Raw genomic sequence first — 18,714 nt, 5'->3', positions numbered from 1 at the left:
TTTTAAGACCTGATTGATTTTTTCCCCTTGTTGAGGCTCAAGGGAATTGAGTCTGTACTCACCAGGGAATTGGTGGGAGACAGGGAGAGAGAAGGGAGGGGGAAAAGTGGAATTCCTCTGTTTTAGATTCACGGAGCTTGAATCTGTATTACCTCTTGGGGAGGGGAAAAGAAGAGGGGGGAGGTGCATTCCTCTCTGTTTTAAGATTCAAGAAGTTTGAATCACAGTGATCTTCCAGGGTAACCCAGGGAGGGAAAGCCTGGGAGAGGCAACGGTGGGGGAAAGGGTTTACTTTCCTTGTGTAAGATCCAAGGGGTCTGGGTCTTGGGGTCCTCTGAGAAGGTTTTTGGGGGGACCAGAGTGTACCAGGCACTGCAAGTCCTGGTTGGTGGTAGCACCAAGATCTAAGCTGGTAATTAAGCTTAGGGGGATTCATGCTGGTACCCCATCTTTTGGACACTAAAGTTCAGAGTGGGGGTTATACCATGACAGTGCTCATACTATTTTGCTTTGTAGGGCAGGTGAAATTATCATAGGGCATCAGATTACACTGGGGCCTTTGTCCACAGGGGAGTTTTCTGAAAATATTTCCCATCACTGCTAACACGGACGCAGCTCCCCTGGTGCTATCAATGGGTGAGAACAAAAGGGAATGGTGGCAACCAGCATCTCCAACCCCCCTGTAGTCTAGCTCAGTGGTCCCCAAACTTTTCAAGTTGTGCCTCCTGCCCCTCACCCCATGAGCCAGGGCTGGGAGCAGGCTTGTGGCTCCTGGGTGATTGGTGGGGCAGGAGCAGTCAGGGTAAGGGGGTCAAGGCTGGGGCTGGTCTGGGACTCAGGCCCAAGGCTGGAGGAGAGAGCTGAGGCTGGACTGGGACCAGGACTAGGACCAGAGCTGCAGCCAAGACTGACTGGGGCCGGGGCTGGAGCACAGCTGGGGGCAGAGTGGGGCTGGGTTGTGCTCCCTCCCCAGTGGCATGCACCCTGTGGGGGCTGGCCCAGGTCTGCTGCACTCCCCCCACCCTTGAACATTTCTGTGTTCCCCCCAGAAGGGCATGCCCCCCGGTTTGGGGACCACTGGTCTAGACCCACTAAGTACATAACAGATGACACACTTATTAAAATGCTAGCAGTCACCTATAATTCTGTTTACACAAGTGCTCCAGCAGTCACTGCACTGCACAAGCATTAGTAATAGTGGGAAATATGAGAAACAAAGGCTAGTGTGGATACAACTTGGGGGATTTACAGATGAAGCCAGAAGCTCAGATTTTTAAGAAATCCTTATAAATGGCAGGATTTGATTTTTTTTTAATTGGCCCTGGAAACATGGAAAGGCTTAAGAGCTTTAACGGGCTGAGCCTTGAAGGGAGACGGCTAAGATGGGATCCAGGTTTATGACACATGAATACCAAATCCCTAGTTGGATTTACATGCAAACATCCCAATTGGCATCTGCATATATCCCATGACCAAACTGAGTTCAGGTGATGTCTAAATGGAATGGGCGGGGGCTTGTTTCAATGGACTCCAGGCCAGAAAGTCAGACTCTCCTATTCAATAGCCTAATCATCTCTTGAATACATGGGTTGCTGATGAGAAGAGTGGGCCCAAGCCTGCAACCCTAACTCCTGTAAGTCTGACACCTGCAGTAATTCATTTTACCAAGATTTGATTGTCCAGCTCTTAGCACATAATGAGCAGTAACAACATTTGCAGTTAAAAGTTTTGCAGCCCGTTGAGCGGACATCCAGGGGAAGCTGAGTGATTCATTATGGTAGCAAGGAGGAGACCATCCTGCTACAGTGGACCTCCTCTAAGAGCTAGAGGGGGAGGGGGCACAGAAAGGCTGACTTGCTGTTTTGGATAAGCAGGTGGTAATAGCTGCCTTAGAGGCTTCTAAGGCCTGGTCTACACTGGGTGGGGGAGGGGGGGCGATGCGGGGGGGAAGAGAGATCGATCTAAGATACACAACTTCAGCTACGAGAATAGCGTAGCTGAAGTCGACATCTTAGATCAACTTCGAATCACTTACTTCGTGTCCTCGCGGCGCGGTATCAACAGCTGCCGCTCCCCCGTCGACTTTGCTTCCGCCTCTCGCCGAGCTGGAGTTCAGCAGTCGACAGGAGAGCGATCAGGTATCGATTTATCGCATCTACACTACAGATAGTGTAGACGTACCCTTAGTCACAAAGGAGTATAGTGCTTCTCCCTTTCAGGTTAATCAGCTGACAGCAGCTGCCTTCTCCCTGCTATGCTGCTCCTGCATAGCCAGAGCAGAGCTCCACTCCTAGAGAGCTTTGAGCTGCCATGTAGAGCTCTTGAGCCTTACAAGAATGAAACTCTGCTACTATGTGAGTGAAGAACCCAACATCATAGCACCCTCTCTTTGCAAGTCTCCCTCTACCACCACAAGCCAGTTCATTAGCCCTCCATGACATTATATCCCCCTACTTATCTAGTCAGCCACACTGATCCAGATCCAAATTTCATAGCTAATCCAATCCTCCCCTCTAGCAATCCAAACCAAAAACCCACATCTGGCCACCAAACTCTGCAGCTCAGGCATATCTTTAAACATCAATAAGAGTTGCTTTTGTTTTTAAAATCACACCTGATCTCCTGTGATCTGGGGACCCAAACAGCATATCATTGTTTTAGTCAGCACACAAGAAGTAGGCAGGGGCAGACTAGGGACACAAGGCCCTTCATTGCAAGGACAAAAGAGGTGCCCCCCAGGGTGATCAAGGCAGTGGTAATGCAAGCTGAGGTTACCAACCCCTTCTAAGCTCTGAGGAGGGTCTTCTCCTCTGTTAGGAAAGGGGATTGCAAATGCCACTGCCAAGGGGATCTGTGGATTTCAGTTTGCTGAGAGTCTGTACTTCACCTGCAACTGATTGGAGAGGTCAAGGGCCTCCAAGTCCTGAGGCCTCTCAAGAAATATCACTGTAGGCCAGTACAAGCCTGTTTACTTGTCTGCACTTCAGTCAGCTTGGACAGGCAGCATTAACAATGAAAGTTACACCGAGTGTCCAACACCACGTTGCTTCTGTAGGCCAAATTCACTGTACACACCAGGGGCTCCTTCCCTCCACCCCACAAGCCATGCTCCCATCCCCATCTATTGGGGGGACTCTCCGTAACCCCCTCCTCCCTCCATGGCCATTCCACACCATCGTTCTTATTTCTTTTCTTTCTGTCTGGAAGATAAGCAATTCAGTGTGTCAATACTGTAATTTCCAGTGAGAGGATGAGCACAGCTGAGACAGAGAATGACATCAAGTTGAGTATAAAGCCTCACAAACTTGGCCAATTAGATTTTAAAATTTTGTCAGTCTCAGGGTACTAGCAAACTTAAAAGGATAAGATTTTTATCAGTAGATGACAATAAATATCAATTTCACCATCCACACACAAATGGATGGAAATCTTCATCAGTAATAACTGAAATTTACAGAGACAAAGAAAGAAAAATGATGCTTGAGAGCTTATTAGAGTCAAAATCCAGTGACTTTTGAATGAGGCTTGTTACAAACAGATTAGCGAACAAACAATAAAAACAGGTAGGCTCTGTTGACTTAGGGATACATTCTTTGTATAGTTAGACATGTGATGTCGACAATTGTGTTTTAACAGGTATAAAGCTTTTAAGTTTTTGAATCGCACTGCCAAATTTTCAGCAACTAAACATTTTTAACATAAAAATGAATGCTGAAATCCTATAATTTTGTGCAACTGAAAATTTAAATCAATAATTCAAAAACACGAACAAACATCTCTCAAAGTTATAAAACAGAAAACAAAAACAAGTTGTGCCACGCCTAGTTATTGGTAACATAAGAAAGGACTAAATTTCTCTCACCAAACAGTTTTTGGCTCAGGAGTCTGGTGCATTAGCCCTCATCTCCAGTTTTTCAGCGGACCCCAGGAAATCTATTTTAAGTCTTTGATGGAGGCCATTCTTTGCTGTTGCTGGGAGGGTGAAAGGCAGGTTAGGGGCTCTCACTCATCTCAGCCAGTTGTGTAAGATTGGGATGTTCTCTGCCTCTTGGCTCCATCTCTCTGGGCTTGGCTACACTAGAGAGTTGCAGCGCTGGTGAGGGGGTTACAGCGCTGCAACTCAGGATGTGGCCACACTTGCAAAGCACGGCCAGCGCTGCAACTCCCTGGTTGCAGCGCTGGCTGTACACCCGGTCGTGCCTCGGGTGTAGCGATTCCAGTGCTGGTGATCCAGCGCTGGTCAGCAAGTGTGGACTCCACCAGCGCTTTTATTGACCTCCGGGGTATAAGGAGGTATCCCAGCATACCTTTTAAGCCTCTCTGGTAATCCTGCACACTCCACTGCCCTGGGCTCAGCTGACCCCACCTTTAAATGCCCAGCAGGTCGCGAGCACCGCGGTGCGTTCCGGCTCCCATCCCTGCCAGCAAGTAAGCCAGCACCACGGTGCGTTCCGGTCTCCCCCCCACCCCTGCCAGCAGGTCGCCAGCACCGCGTTGCGTTCCGCCCCCCGCCCCCCAGCAGGCTGGCAGTTCCGCGGACCGCCCTCCCCCGCCAGCAGGTCGCCAGCTTCATGTTCCCTACTGTCCCCTGTGCAGGCCACCAGCTCCCTCCTCTACCCAGTGCAGATAAACCCCAGTGAGCCATCAGTCAGTTCCCCCTCCCAGGTGAAGTCGGGGCAGAAACACTCACCCCATTGCTCGCCATGCCTTCGCTTCCCTGGCCTCTCTGTGTTATGTTAGGTATGTGGGAATGATGCTACAAAAAGTCTACAAACTCCTTCACTGTGTGATAATAAACAATGTAGCCTCTGTGTATTACATGTTTCTATCTATGTTTTTTTTAGTGACCTTGACTAATGCAGCCGGATCACCGGCCACACGTCGGTTGCAGAACTTGAGAAAAAATCCGCGAAAATCAAAAGAAGAATTGATCAAAGCAATTATGAATCACTACAACAGAGAAAGTAGGAAGACGCAGGAATGGAGAGAGAAAATGTATGAGTGGATTCAAACACAAAGCAGGAGAAAGGAATTGGCTACCAAAAAAACCTCAAAGCACCTGATAAGCCTCCTGGCTCGCCAAACTGACTCTTTCGAGTCTCTCGTAGCCATGCAGGCAGATCTGTACTGTGGTAACCCACAACCCTCCCAAAGCTCTCTTTCTTGTTCCCCAGTATTTGCACAAAACACCTTTCTCCAGCAGCCAGTTTCTTATTACCTCCAGCTGCCCCCAACACCTGTATGATCACCTACCAGCCCTGATAACTACAATCCTTACCCTGTGCACTCCACCCCCATTACTCTGCAGCATAGTAATCCTGAAGTGCAGCAGACATTGAACAGCAATCCAAACAGGACATATTCAAACCTCTGAATGTACAGTCCACCACCCTACCCTCCCTTCCCTTTTATGTACTGTACTTTGAATAAAGGATTTTATGGCTTTTACAATACTTTTTATTATTGCAGAAAGTGATAAATACTGTACCCCAAGGTAGAAAGGAGCACAGCAAAGGCACCAAACATTACTGTTGGCTCTCAGCATCAAATTGCTCCCTTAAGACATCCCTAATCCTTGAAGCCCTTTGCTGGGCCTCTCTAGTAGCCCTGTTCTCTGGCTGTGCAAATTCAGCCTCTAGGCGTCGAACCTCGGAGGTCCATTCCTCACTGAATCTTTCATCCTTCCCTTCACAAATATTATGGAGGGTACAGCACGCGGATATAACAGCGGAGATGCTGCTTTCCCCCAAATCTAGCTTCCCATAAAGACTCCTCCAGCGGGCTTTCAAACGGCCAAAAGCACACTCCATAGTCATTCTGCACCAGCTCAGCCTGTAGTTGAACCGGTCCTTGCTCCTGTCAAGCTTCCCTGTATACGGTTTCATGAGCCAAGGCATTAAGGGGTAAGCGGGGTCTCCAAGGATCACAGTGGGCATTTCGACGTCCCCTACTGTGATCTTGCAGTCTGGGAAAAAAGTCCCAGCCCTCAGCTTCCTGAACAGGGCACTGTTCCGAAAGATGCGTGCATCATGCACCTTTCCAGGCCATCCTGAGTAAATGTCAGTGAAACGCCCACGGTGATCCACAAGTGCTTGCAGAACCATGGAGAAACACCCCTTGCAATTAACGTACTCTGATGCCAGGTGGGGTGGTGACAGAATAGGAATATGCGTCCCATCTATTGCCCCTCCACAGTTAGGGAAACCCATTTGTGCAAAGCCATCCACAATGTCCTGCACGTTCCCCAGAGTCACAGTTCTTCTTAGCAGGGTGCGATTAATGGCTGTGTAAACTTGCATCAGCACCATTCCAACGGTGGACTTTCCCACTCCAAACTGGTTCGCCACCGATCAGTAGCTGTCTGGAGTTGTCAGCTTCCAGACTGCAATAGCCACCCACTTCTCCACTGGCAGGGCAGCTCTCAATCTCATGTCCCTGCGCCGCAGGGTAGGGGCGAGCTCAGCACCCAGTCCCATAAAAGTGGCTTTTCTCATCCGAAAGTTCTGCAGACACTGCTCGTCATCCCAGACTTGCAGGACGATGTGATCCCACCACTCAGTGCTGGTTTCCTGAGCCCAAAGGCGCCGTTCCACGGTGCTGAGCACATCTGTTACTGCCACAAGCAATTGAGTGTCTTGAGCATCAGGTGTTTCAATATCATCGTCTGACTCCTCACTGTCACTTTGCAGCTGAAGGAATAGCTCCACTGCCATGCGTGATGTGCTGGCAACATTCATCAGCAAGGTCCTCAGCAGCTCAGGCTCCATTTGTAACAGAAATCGCACTGCAGACTCACAATGCCGCCAAACTGCTCGGAATGTGTAGCAAAGCACCACGGGGCGTTGGAACAGGAAGCGGAAAGACCCGCACACTTCCTTCCCCTTCCCACAAGCCGCAGCGCCAAAATGGGACGAGGTGCTCTGTGGGATAGCTGCCCACAATGCACCACTCCCAACAGTGCTGCAAATGTGGCCACACTGCAGTGCTGGCCCTACACAGCTGTACGAACACAGCTGTAACTACCAGCGCTGCAGAACTGTAAGTGTAGCCATACCCTCTGTCTCAGTAAGAGCACAAGTGAACAGCTGAGAAGCAGTGTGAGCCCCAGCCAGCTAGATGACAACAATACCAACAGCAACCCTTGCTGTAGTGACCTCAGGGTGAAGGGAAAGAAAGGGGCAGCTCAGGACTTAATTGGAAGAAGAGCAGAAAATTATACGCGGGGGGTGGGGGCACTGTCTAGATGATCTCAGGGGGAGAGAGAGAGAGAGGGAGTGTGTGTGGGGGGGGGGGGGTGCACAGAAGACAGGGACTGAAAATTCCCTCCCAAAAATATCAATTATTGAGGGTAAGATGTGAAAGGGACAATATAGACAGGAAAGTTTAAAGTCTTTCCTTTCCCTTCACCACCCCCAAGCAAGCAGTTGTGCTAACAACTATTTATAACAATCTGAGCCCTAATTCAGGCACAAGCACATCTGAAAAATTGGGATGATGGAAGGGGAATAAAACCTGATGGTGAGTTCACACACACGACCTCCTCTGCATTTCACTTGTGAATGTGTCTCCCAGCCCAGATAGACAGAGATGTGCTAGCTTTGCTCCAGCTGGGATGCTAAAACTAAGGATGCAGACGTTGGGTGACGAGCCCATGCTGCAACTTCCACACACTTATGTTTAGGGTGCTAGCTTAAGCTGGGCTAATGTGTCTCTGTCTACCCAGCCTGGGAAGCATGCTCACATGGGGAGTGTAGACATACCCTCAGCATCCAGAGCAACAAAGATGCTTGCAGACAGGATCTAGCAATCAGGAGGTACAATTCATGCATTTTACCACCTCAACTCCAAGGCATTAGCAAGGAACCATTATTTATTTATTTTTTTAAATTAAGTCAAGGAAAACTAATCACTTAAAATATACTGATTTAAAACACACACTCTCCCCCCAGTAAGAAGAAAAAGAGGAGCCACAATTTCTGTCCTGTCCACCCCCCCAAATAAATAAGCTTCTTCTACTTGTTTTTAACTAATATTGCACTTTGTTAATTCATGTTACTGGAGGGGAAGGAGGAGGCAGAAGCCTTTTAACTTAGGCTCCTATGTACCCACAGAATCCACCCTCCATTGCACCTTCAGTTGGGACAAGTCATGCGCCTGGCACATGTAATCGCCAGGTGTGCACACAACATGCATGCACCCACCCCGCTTTGAACTAGTTGGGAGTATGGACACTACACACAAAAGCTTTCTTTGCACACACACGTCCATGCTGAATGTACTATGGACACGCAATGAATGTGAATGCTTCAAAAGCTGCATTAATGTGAGGCTGATATTCTCCAATGTTGCTGTCACAAACAGAGTGACAAGGGTTAATGTCTCTAATACCTGTAAAGGTATTACAATCAGGAAACTGGACACCTGACCAGAAGACCAATCAGAAGACAAGATACTTTTAAATTCGGGTGGAGGGAAGTTTGGGTGTGAGTTCTTTGTTCTTCTCTCGGAGGGTCTGAGAGAGACCAGACATTACTACAGGCTCTCTAAGTTTCTTTTCATATAGTAAGTAAAACAGGTGGTTTAGGCTTTTTAATTGTTTTATTCTATTTGCATTTGTGGATCTGGCTGGTTAACTTTTGTGTGTGTAGTTGCTGGGAATATTTTGATTTGTATTGGTACTGGGCGGGAAGGTCTCTTTCTGGTGTCTGTAAGCTATAAGACCCTGTAATATTTACATCTTGAAGTTACAGAGATAATTCTTTACTTTTTCCTTTCTTTTATTAAAAGATTTCTTTTTAGAGAACCTGATTGATTGTTTTTTCTCTGTTTCCCTTGTTTTATCCCAGGGGATTGGGATAACTCACCAGGACGGGTGAGGAGACAGGAGGGGGAGAGATAAAATCTCTCTGTTTTCCTTGAATCTGTTTGCCACTTTGTGGAAGGGAAGGGAGATGCTTCTCTGTATGGTGATTTAAGAAGTTAGATCAGTATCTCAGGATGGCCCAGGGAGGGAAGTTTGAGAGGGGGAAGGTGGGGGAATGATTTATTTCTCCTTGTTTTAAGAACCCAAGGGATCTGGGTTCTTGGGGTCCCCAGGGAAGGTTGGGGAGGTCAGAGTGCCCCAAAACACTATATTTTTGGGTGGTGGCAGCCTATCAGATCTAAGCTGGTAATTAAGCTTAGGGAAATTCATGCTAGTATCTCATTCCTGGACTCTAAGGTTCAGATTTGAGAAAGAATGCTATGACAGTTGCATGTGTCAGTTAAATGTTATTACATCTCTTTAAGGAGCTTCTCAGTCTCACAATATTACCTCCCTCCTCCCACCTAAAGACTAACAGTGGGGGAAGGGGAATCACTTAGTTCCTTTGACAGAGTCCTAAGATCTTGGGAAAGTTTTCAGTGTCTTTGTTCACTCATTTCCTTTGCTGGGAATCAGGAGCTTAATAGTGGAATTTAGGTCCAGAAGATTAGATTAGTCATGAACAAGTGTTGTGCACAGAACAGCTGTTGTAAATTCACTTTATTATCTACTGTAACATTAGGAAGATGCAAAATAACAAAAAGAAAAAGGAACTATAGCATTATTATATATTCAGAGTGCTCCTGCCAGGCTAAGGGGAAAAAATAAAACATCCTTTGCTGAATTTCAATCTTATTCCTCATTGGACAATAGCCACACACAAAACAGCCTCTTGCTCAGTGACTTCTTCCCTAACCTTCTACGCCACACTGCAACAAACTGTCCCTACCATATAAAACTCTCCCCTGAGGATGCTGACTGAGTCTGTCATTGCTTGTCAGTGAGGGCCCCTTCTGGCAGAGTCTATAGCAATCCACACACCACCTGACCCTATTCATCAACAGGGCTGCAGAAATTTAAGCAGCAATAAAACACTAAGACAACAACAGACATGAATAGAAAAGCAGCAGCTCATATCAGTGCTGGAAAAAGTGCATTTTAGCAACAACAGAAGAGAAGACCTTGAAAATTTTAGTATTTAAAAGGGACCAGAAAAAAAATTAAGTCCTTCCCCTGCTTTACTGATATTTTAAGTTAGTAAACACCGAGGTCCAGATCCCTAAAGATATTTATGCTCCTGACTCCCACTGAAATCAATACAAATTAGGCACCTAATACCTTTGAGGATCTGAGCCAGGAAATTTTTGGTTTTCCCCCACCCCCCATATGACTTGGGCACAAAACTACACTTAGTCAATTTCACTTTTCATTTTTACGGTCACAAAAAGATAGCATTTCCAAGGTCAAAAGAATCTGGTATACCTTCCCCTGAAAATGGGGGAGGGAGGGAGGGAGGAAGAGAGGGAATGACCCACAAACCAAAACAAAAACAAACACCCTGCAAACAGAATTTTTTATTCAAGTTTTGGTTGTCAATGTCATGGAAACATTTCTATTCAGGTTGGATTTGGGTACAACCTCTTAACAAAACTGAATTATTAGACCTTTGCTATTTGAAGAAGACCCCATAGTTAACTACAGACTGACTGGTCAAAGAATTTTGGAGTCACTTGACAGATAAACTATAAAGAACTGCCTAATCCCCCTTGAGCATTATAGCCTTCTTTTACATCTGGTAATTTCTGAGTTTCAGAGATAACTTAAGGCTCTCTAGTCTCCAAACCCACTTTTTACTTCAGGATGACACAGCCATCAATCATTTTTCTATCATGATATGGCCAAAGGTTGTTGTGACCTATATCCAGAGACACTGCATGATGCAAAAAGTGAACATGGAGTGAGGTGGTAACAGACAACTCATTTATAGATACTAAGCAGTGCAGGTTGGAGGCTTTTAGCTAATGAATCGTAAGGATCTGGGTTGGATAGGGTAAACGCTGTATACTAAAATCTGCTGAACATCATCATCTGCCTGAATAGGACTCCATGTTGTGGAGAAGAAGATATAGCTTCCTGGTGATTAAGGGATTAATCTCCCTTCCATGCATACACTTACATGCAATTAGTATTAATAGGATTTACATGCAGGCATCATGAATTAACCCTTTAAGGTCTGACCTTGCAGTCCATTCCCCACGCACACAATCCCAAGGAACACAGCCAGCTTTACAGACTATAGATCAGAGGTCTCCTATCTGTGGGGCATGGAGGAACATTCGGGGGGTAGCATGGGAGCCCTGGCCAGCCCCCATGAAGGGTGGGGAGGGAGTGACACTCAGCTCCAGAATCTGAGCCCTGAATCTGTCTACTATCATAAATTATTGTCTGATCCTCCCCATAATTTCCCACAAATGTTAAAGTTTAAATAAAAATTTTTTTAAAGCCCCTGAGAGGAGCCCAGAGCTTCAAACCCATAATTTTACACAACTGTGAAAAATGTAAAATCAACACTATTATCGATCAAAATTATAAAATAAATAAATAAAAATCACATTCTGCCAAGCCTTGCCACTGCCTTGCTACTGAGACCACAAGCATGGATTCATGTCTACTATTTGGCTTGCAAGTTGCCTGATCCTCTTATCTAGCCATTGACAAAAAAGTAAGGAGACTTGTTTTCTCTGCTTCTGAAGCTAGGAGGCAATGGGCTATAAATTGTTGAGACTACACAAGACCAAACATTTGCTTTTGCTTACACCCAGCCCTACTAACAAACAAGGCAAGATCACATCTTCTTTCTGTTGAGCTAGCACTATTCCTATTATCCTCTCAATGCGAGACTAGAATTAGATGAAAGACTGGAGACAAAAACCTGAGGTTTTCTTCAGACAATTCTAGACTCCTTTTTGGGACAGGGCTATGGTATTATTATTAAGGGGCTAAGCTAAGTAGCTGATTATTTGAAGGACTGCAGTAAATGAATTAAGCGATTTGCCCTTGCTGATAACATTCTCAGAAGTATTGTCTGAATGATACTCAGAAATTTCCACACCTAAAAATCTAGATGTTCAGCCTGGCACACCCAAGCTTCTGTAGACCAAAGCCTCCCTTACACACATTCAAATATGTTACACATTTAACTGCCCAATATCCACATACATACAAACTATGTCTGTTTTGTGCAGGTTACTTCAGATCCACAGACAAACATTTATTAACAGGAGTATACAGCCTACTTTCAAGTCTCTATGACCCATTCAATCCTTAGCATCTCTGCTGCTGGCCCAGAACAGATACTGGGTTTTGTGATTCATCCTACTTCACAGGGACAAGGCAGAGACATTTTCTAGACAGGGAGATACCCACCCCTTCCAGCAGAAAGCTCTGAGTGTGGGGCTGATTCATGTTTCAGCTACGTTGAGTCACGCTAAGGCAACGGTGATGCAGGGACATGCAATACCCCCAGGCACCTAATAGCCCCAGTCGTGTCAGCGAGGGGCCACTTTTGTACGCAGCCGCTGGTATTACATGTGGCCCGCCCCTTACCCAAGCCGGAGAGCCGCTCCGTCAGCCCCGCGTTCCTTATGGCAGCGGGGCCGTGGTCCACCCCTCTTCTCTTCTGTAAGACAAAGAGGCTCCATTAGGATCCACTATGAGGTGAGGCTTCGTCCTCACAGAAACGGACTGAGCCGCAGAAATCACACGGAGCCGCGAATCGCCCTGGGGAGGGTATTTTCCTTCCCGAACCGCCATCGGTGCGCCGTGAGGTCCGCTCCCCGAGGGCGCTTCACGCGGGAGCGGCAGCGTGTCCTCGCTGGCACAGGAGCGTGGAGAGACTGTACCCCGCAGCCTGAGCCACGCCGTCCTCGGGGAAACCCGCTGGGACAGCGAGACATTGCGGCTACTGAGACCAGCCAAGCACGATTCCCACCGCACCCAGGACCCGTGGTTGCTGCCGGCCGGGAAGCAGGTTCCCCAGCCCGCAGAGCGTCTCTCGGGGGTACCGAGACCGCCGATCCCTTTGTGCTGAGCGGCAGGGAATCTCTCCGAGCCCGCCTGCCGCCTCCCCCCCACCCTTCGGGGTCAGGGGGCGCCTGCTCCCCCCGCGATGCTCACCTGCCCCCTGGAGAACGGGGCTCCGATCAGCGCCACGGAGTGGGCAGGTTTCTGGAGCTGCAGCGTGGAGCCCGCCTGCTTCCGCAGGAGCCGGGCAAAGCTGCTGCGCAGAGACATGATGCACAACCTCTCGCTGCTCGCGCAGCCACCGCGCTGCCCCTTTTAACCCGCGCGCGAGCGCCGCTGCCTCCCTGGCCACCCGCGCCGGAGCCAGAAGCCGGTTCTCCGCCCCCACACGCGGTCGGAGCCCCGCCCCGCACACACCCCCGGGCCCCACCCCGGTTGGCCAATGGCATCGTGGCAGCCTGGGGGTGTGCGCCGCGCGTGCGCCCAGCCGCTAACCTGCCGGCAACCTGCTAGAGCGTCCCCGCGGCGGCTGCAGCTCCCCCTCCCCCTGTAGAAAGCGGCCGCGCTCCCACTCGGGAGACCAGCGCAGAGTCGCCAATCCAGCCCCGCCGGGCTCCCCTCGGGGGCTCAGCCCTCACCTCTCCCCCGGCACCGGCTCCTTCGGGGCCGCTCGGATCCAGCGGCCACCTCCCGACGGTCCCCGTGCCAGGCCCATTGTTCTGGCCAACCTCGAGTCTCCCCGCTGCCGCACGCAGGGCCCTGCCACCCCGTGGATCTTGCGCGTGCTGCAAACACCCTTCTTCCCCCAAGGCAGGGCTGGTGAGCCCAGCCGCGCGGCATCATGCACTGCTGGCAGGTGGCCGGGAGGCCGCTGATGGGTGCTGTGCAGTGACTAGCTCCTGCCCAGCGTGTCCCCCACTCCTTCCAGCAGCTAGGTACCTCAAGGAGCTACCACAGTCCTGCGCTCCACCATTCCTTCCTTCCTGCCATTACAGCGACAGCGGCACCTAAAGCATGATGTGCTAACTAGCTAACTTACATCAGGGCATACTTCTCTGGATGCTCTATCACTGGCCCTTCACTAGCTTACACACACCATTTACGAACAAACATACATACTTGAGGGAGAGCATGGCTACACTTAAAACACTGCATAGCTGTAGCACTCTAATTAAGAAGCAACCCAGGGAAGAGAGGTCACTGGTGGGATTCGTTAATTCACTTCCCAGTAATTACGTCAGCTAGACTGCTAACTAGGAGTTAGGTCTTTATAATGTTACTACGGCCTCACCTACACTGGCAGATTTCTTCACAGAAAGCAGCTTTCTGCATTGTAACTCCAGAGGTGTACAGACTGCCAAGCCACTCAGTGCGCAGAAACTGCACATTTGCAACGCTATAAAAAAACCACCCTGATGAGAGGCATATAGCTTTCTGCGCCAGGGGTACAGCACCACGGTTCTGGTGTAGAAATCCTGGTCGCTTACAGTGGCTGGTTTCCCACAATGCCTTTTCTTGCCTCTCTGGTCATTGGTTTGAACACTACTGCCCTGTCCTCAGGTGACTAACCATCATCGTCACCCCATAAATTCCTTGGGAATTTTGAAAGCCCCTTCGTGTTTGCTTGATGGCTCATGCAGTGATCTCAGCGCATCTTTCCAGGTGGCCATGCCTGCTCCACCCACTATACGATCCCCCACTTGGAGCAATGCCAAGCTGCTGTACTTCATCACCATTTGGGGAGAGGAAGCTGTCCAGTCCCAGCTGCGCTCCAGCTGTAGGAATTATGATACCTTCGGACAGATTTCACAATGCATGACAGAAAGGGGCTATGACTGTGAAACACTTCAGTGCAGGATCAAAGTGAAGGAGCTGCTGAACACCTACCACAAGGCGCAGGAGGCAAACTGCCACTCCGGTGCTGCACCCACGAGCTGCCGGTTCTACAAAGAGGTGGTCGTTGTAATATTAGTAGTGACCTCACCTCCACTGTGAAGGCCACTATAGATACTTCAGTGGCTTGCTTGCCAGTCGGGAGTGGACCGAGCCAGGAGGAAATCTTGGACAAGGATGTGGAGGGGGACCCAGAGGCAGGGGATGACTCAGAGGTGAGAAATGCATGCAGCCAGGAGCTCTTCTCTACCCCAGAGGAGGCTAGCCAGTCACAGCTCTTAGATCTTAGCGAAGTGCAAACAAGAGAGGAAGCCCCTTGTAAGTGGCTTTGATTTTGGGAATCAATGAAGTGAGTTGTTGGGGACGGGAGGGTTGCAGAAAGCAGGCTTGTGTCTCTATGATGCCCATACCACCACATGCCTAGTCTGAGCGGCAGAACAGGGTGCTGATTGACTCCCTCACTTCACAGGAATCTGCCTCAGAGATCTCCAGGAAACTCTCATGGAGACACTGGGCAATCCGCTGCTGCAAGTTCTTTGGCAGAGCTGTTTTGTTTCTTGCCCCATTAATGGTAACTTTCCCACACCACTCTGTCATCACTGTGATGAGGGGGTGGAACTATTGCTGCACACAAGTGAGCCGCATAAGGGCCGGGCTGGAAGCTGCAGTCACAGAGAAGACCTTCACTTGATTCCCTGCTCACCCTCAGCAGCGTCATATCATCCATAACGAACAGAGCCTGTGGAAAATGTGGGGACAGGAATGATTATAAGGCCCCCCTGTAGTGCTAGCTTTCCCCAAGAGCCACGTGCTCAGTGTACAGTATGGCCCCACAACACTGATTTCCCCTGCAGTCACTCACTATTTTGGAGGCCTTGTGGCTCATTTGTGCTTGCCTGGAGTCAGCCAGTTAGTGACAGGTATGTGAATAGTGGCTGTGGTTTAAGTCAGTGGTCTGAGTGTTGCAAACAATACTGCTTTTGTAAAGTGGTACATTTTGGCTTCAAAGATTTGACCTTGGGAGCCCAGCCTCCCTCTTTGTTATCACTGACTGAACGGCTGTGCAGAATTAGAAAGCAGCCACGAAGAACTAAAGAGAACTTTCTGCATGATATCATGACGCACTCCGCAGCCGAAAAACAAGAACTGAACGAGTGGTGGGACACCAAGAAGAGGGACCAAAAGGAGAACACAGTGCACCAGACTGAAGCCATGGAGTGGCTCTTAAATGTTATGAAGCGCCAAGTGGAAGCGCTCCTGGCACTACTAGCACTGCAAACTGAGCAGCTCTGCGCCCGCCCTCCCCTGTAGCTGCTGTCGCAAAACTCTTTTCCATGTGCGCCCCCCAGGCACCGCCAACACACTCTTATCAACCTCCTGGCTCCAGTCTTTAGCCGCTGCATTCCACTCCTTCCCTGTCACAGTCCAGCAATGCACTTCCAGTACCCATTGCACTCAACAGACGTCCCTCTGCAGTTTAGCCCTACTGAAGTACAGTACCCGCTGCACTGTACTCCAAAGGACAAGGTTGGATGAGATACCTGGACATACATCTTTAATCGTCCTGGGACCCCACCTCATCCCTTCCCCCATCCCCCTCAGTGCTGATGTGATTTTTTGTTTGTCTCTCTCCTCTGGTTGTTGTTTTTTAATAAAAGAATTGTTTTGGTTTGTCTTTATTCCATTAACAGAAAGCTAACAGAGCCCTGCAACAGGCAATTTTCTTACATCTTCATAGTATATTGTCTGCACCAATCACAATCACCTCCTAGCATTACAGGCACTGGACTCCTGAGCATAGCAACAAATAGTGGCTTTCAGCTTCAAATTGCTGTCTCAAGGCATCCCTGATCCTTACAGCCCCACGTTGCGCCCCTCTAATAACCCTGGTCTCTGGCTGCTCAGATTCAGCCTCCAGGCACTGAGCCTCAGCGGTCCAGCCCTGAGTGAAGCTTTCACCCTTCCTTTCACAAATATGGAGTGACAGCACGTGGCTATAAGCACAGGAATATTGTCATCGGCCTGGTCCAGCCTCCAACATAGGCACCACCAGCAGGCCTTTAAATGGCCAAAAGCACACTCAACAGCCATTGTGCACTTGCTCAGCTTGTTGTTGAACTGCTCCTTGCTACTGTCAAGGTGCCCCATGCAAGGCACAGCATTAAGGGGTTGGCAGGGTCTCCCAGGATCACAATGGGCATTTCAACTTCCTCTACAGTGATCTTCTGGTCTGGGAAGAAAGTCCCTGCTTGTAGCTGTTATAACCTTAGTCCCAGATTTGGACCTTAGCGTCCAAAATATGGGGGTTAGCATGAAAACCTCCAAGCTTAGTTACCAGCTTGGACCTGGTACTTGCTGCCACCACCCAAAAAATTAGAGTGTTTTGGGGCACTCTGGTCCCCCTGAAAAACCTTCCCTGGGGACCCCAAGACCCAAATCCCTTGAGTCTCACAACAAAGGGAACTAATCCTTTTTCCCTTCCCCCCTCCAGGTGCTCCTGGAGAGATACACAGACACAAGCTCTGTGAATCCAAACAGAGTGACTCCCCCTCTCCATTCCCGGTCCTGGAAACCAAAAGGACTTTCCTATTCCCCCAGAGGGAATGCACAATCAGGCTAGCAAATTCAACACACACCGATCTCCCCTGATTTCTTCCTCCCACCAATTCCCTGGTGAGTACAGACTCAATTTCCCTGAAGTAAAGAGAAACTCCAACAGGTCTTAAAAGAAAGCTTTATATAAAAAAGAAAGAAAAATTACAAATGGTCTCTCTGTATTAAGATGACGAATACAGGGTCAATTGCTTAAAAGACTATTGAATAAACAGCCTTATTCAAAAAGAATACAAATCAAAGCACTCCAGCACTTATATTCATGCAAATACCAAAGAAAAGAAACCATATAACTTACTATCTGATCTCTTTGTCCTTACACTTAGAAACAAAAGATTAGAAAGCAGAACTACTTCTCCAAAGCTCAGAGAAAGCAGGCAGCCAGAAAACAAAGACCTCAGACACAAACTTCCCTCCACCCAAAGTTGAAAAAATCCGGTTTCCTGATTGGTCCTCTGGTCAGGTGTTTCAGGTGAAAGAGACATTAACCCTTAGCTATCTGTTTATGACACTACTTTCTGAAGGGGCCAGTGTTCCAAAAGATGTGTGCGTCATGCACCTTTCGAGACCATCTTGCATTAACATCTGTGAAATGCCCACAGTGATCCACAAGTGCCTGGAGAACCATTGAGAAATACCCCTTCCGATTCATGTACTTGGTGGCTATATGGTCTGGTACCAGAATTGGAATATGCATGCCATCTATCACCTTTCCACAGTTAGGGAAGCCCATTTGTGCAAAGCCATCTACAATGTCACGCATGTTGCCCAGGGTTACGGTCTTTCAGAGCGGGATGCAATTAATGGCCCTGCACACTGCCATCAACATGAGTCCAACAGTTGTCTTTCCCACTCCAAACTGGTTATGATGATCAGTAGCAGTCTGGAGTAGCCAGCTTCCACAGTGCAATCACCACGCGCTTCTCCAATGACAAGGCAGCTCTAATTCTCGTGTCCTTGCGCTGCAGGGCTGGGGCAAGCTCATCACATAGTCCCATGAAAGTGGCTTTCCTCATCCAAAAGTTCTGCAGCCACTGCTCAACATCACATACAGGCATGATCCCACCTGTGACCAGGATCCTAATGGGGAGCCAGCTGTGGTCACTCTATTAGGGTGAACTGCAAAGAATGAGGCAGTCAAACCCCAAAAAGCTGGGGGATATTCCAATACTTAGATTTACCAAGCCAGTATAAAACAGCTTCTTTGTTACCTGACTGGTTACTCAGAAGTCCAAACACAGTTCCCTTAAAGTGAACCAGCCTCAGGCTTCCATCAAGATACTTATGTCAAATATGATGAAAATTTCTGTAAAACTTATTTCATCATATAAAAGAAAAGGTTATACCAATCCCAAAAGATTGGACACATTACCTCCTAGGTT

At 48.5% G+C, this 18,714-nt stretch overlaps 1 protein-coding gene across 4 annotated transcripts in view; it reads right to left on the bottom strand.

Annotated features, from left to right (window-relative positions):
- ARG2 (arginase 2) overlaps window positions 1–18,714 on the bottom strand; it is a 43,015-nt gene that overhangs the window by 17,789 nt on the left and 6,512 nt on the right. For 3 of the 4 annotated variants that reach the window (XM_030559764.1, XM_030559763.1, XM_030559762.1), the window contains exon 4: window positions 12,410–12,482. In XM_030559764.1, coding sequence (XP_030415624.1) covers window positions 12,410–12,482 — 73 coding nt within the window. Of the gene's footprint in view, window positions 1–12,409; window positions 12,483–12,979; window positions 13,151–18,714 lie in introns of those variants that run through there. The other variant, XM_030559761.1, reaches the window with a different exon arrangement.

Source organism: Gopherus evgoodei, chromosome 4, assembly GCF_007399415.2.
Source record: "Gopherus evgoodei ecotype Sinaloan lineage chromosome 4, rGopEvg1_v1.p, whole genome shotgun sequence".
In the NCBI taxonomy this organism is placed as follows: Eukaryota; Metazoa; Chordata; order Testudines; family Testudinidae; genus Gopherus; species Gopherus evgoodei.
The sequence above is the reverse complement of the archived record's forward strand: the minus strand, read 5'-3'. Positions and strand labels throughout refer to the sequence as shown.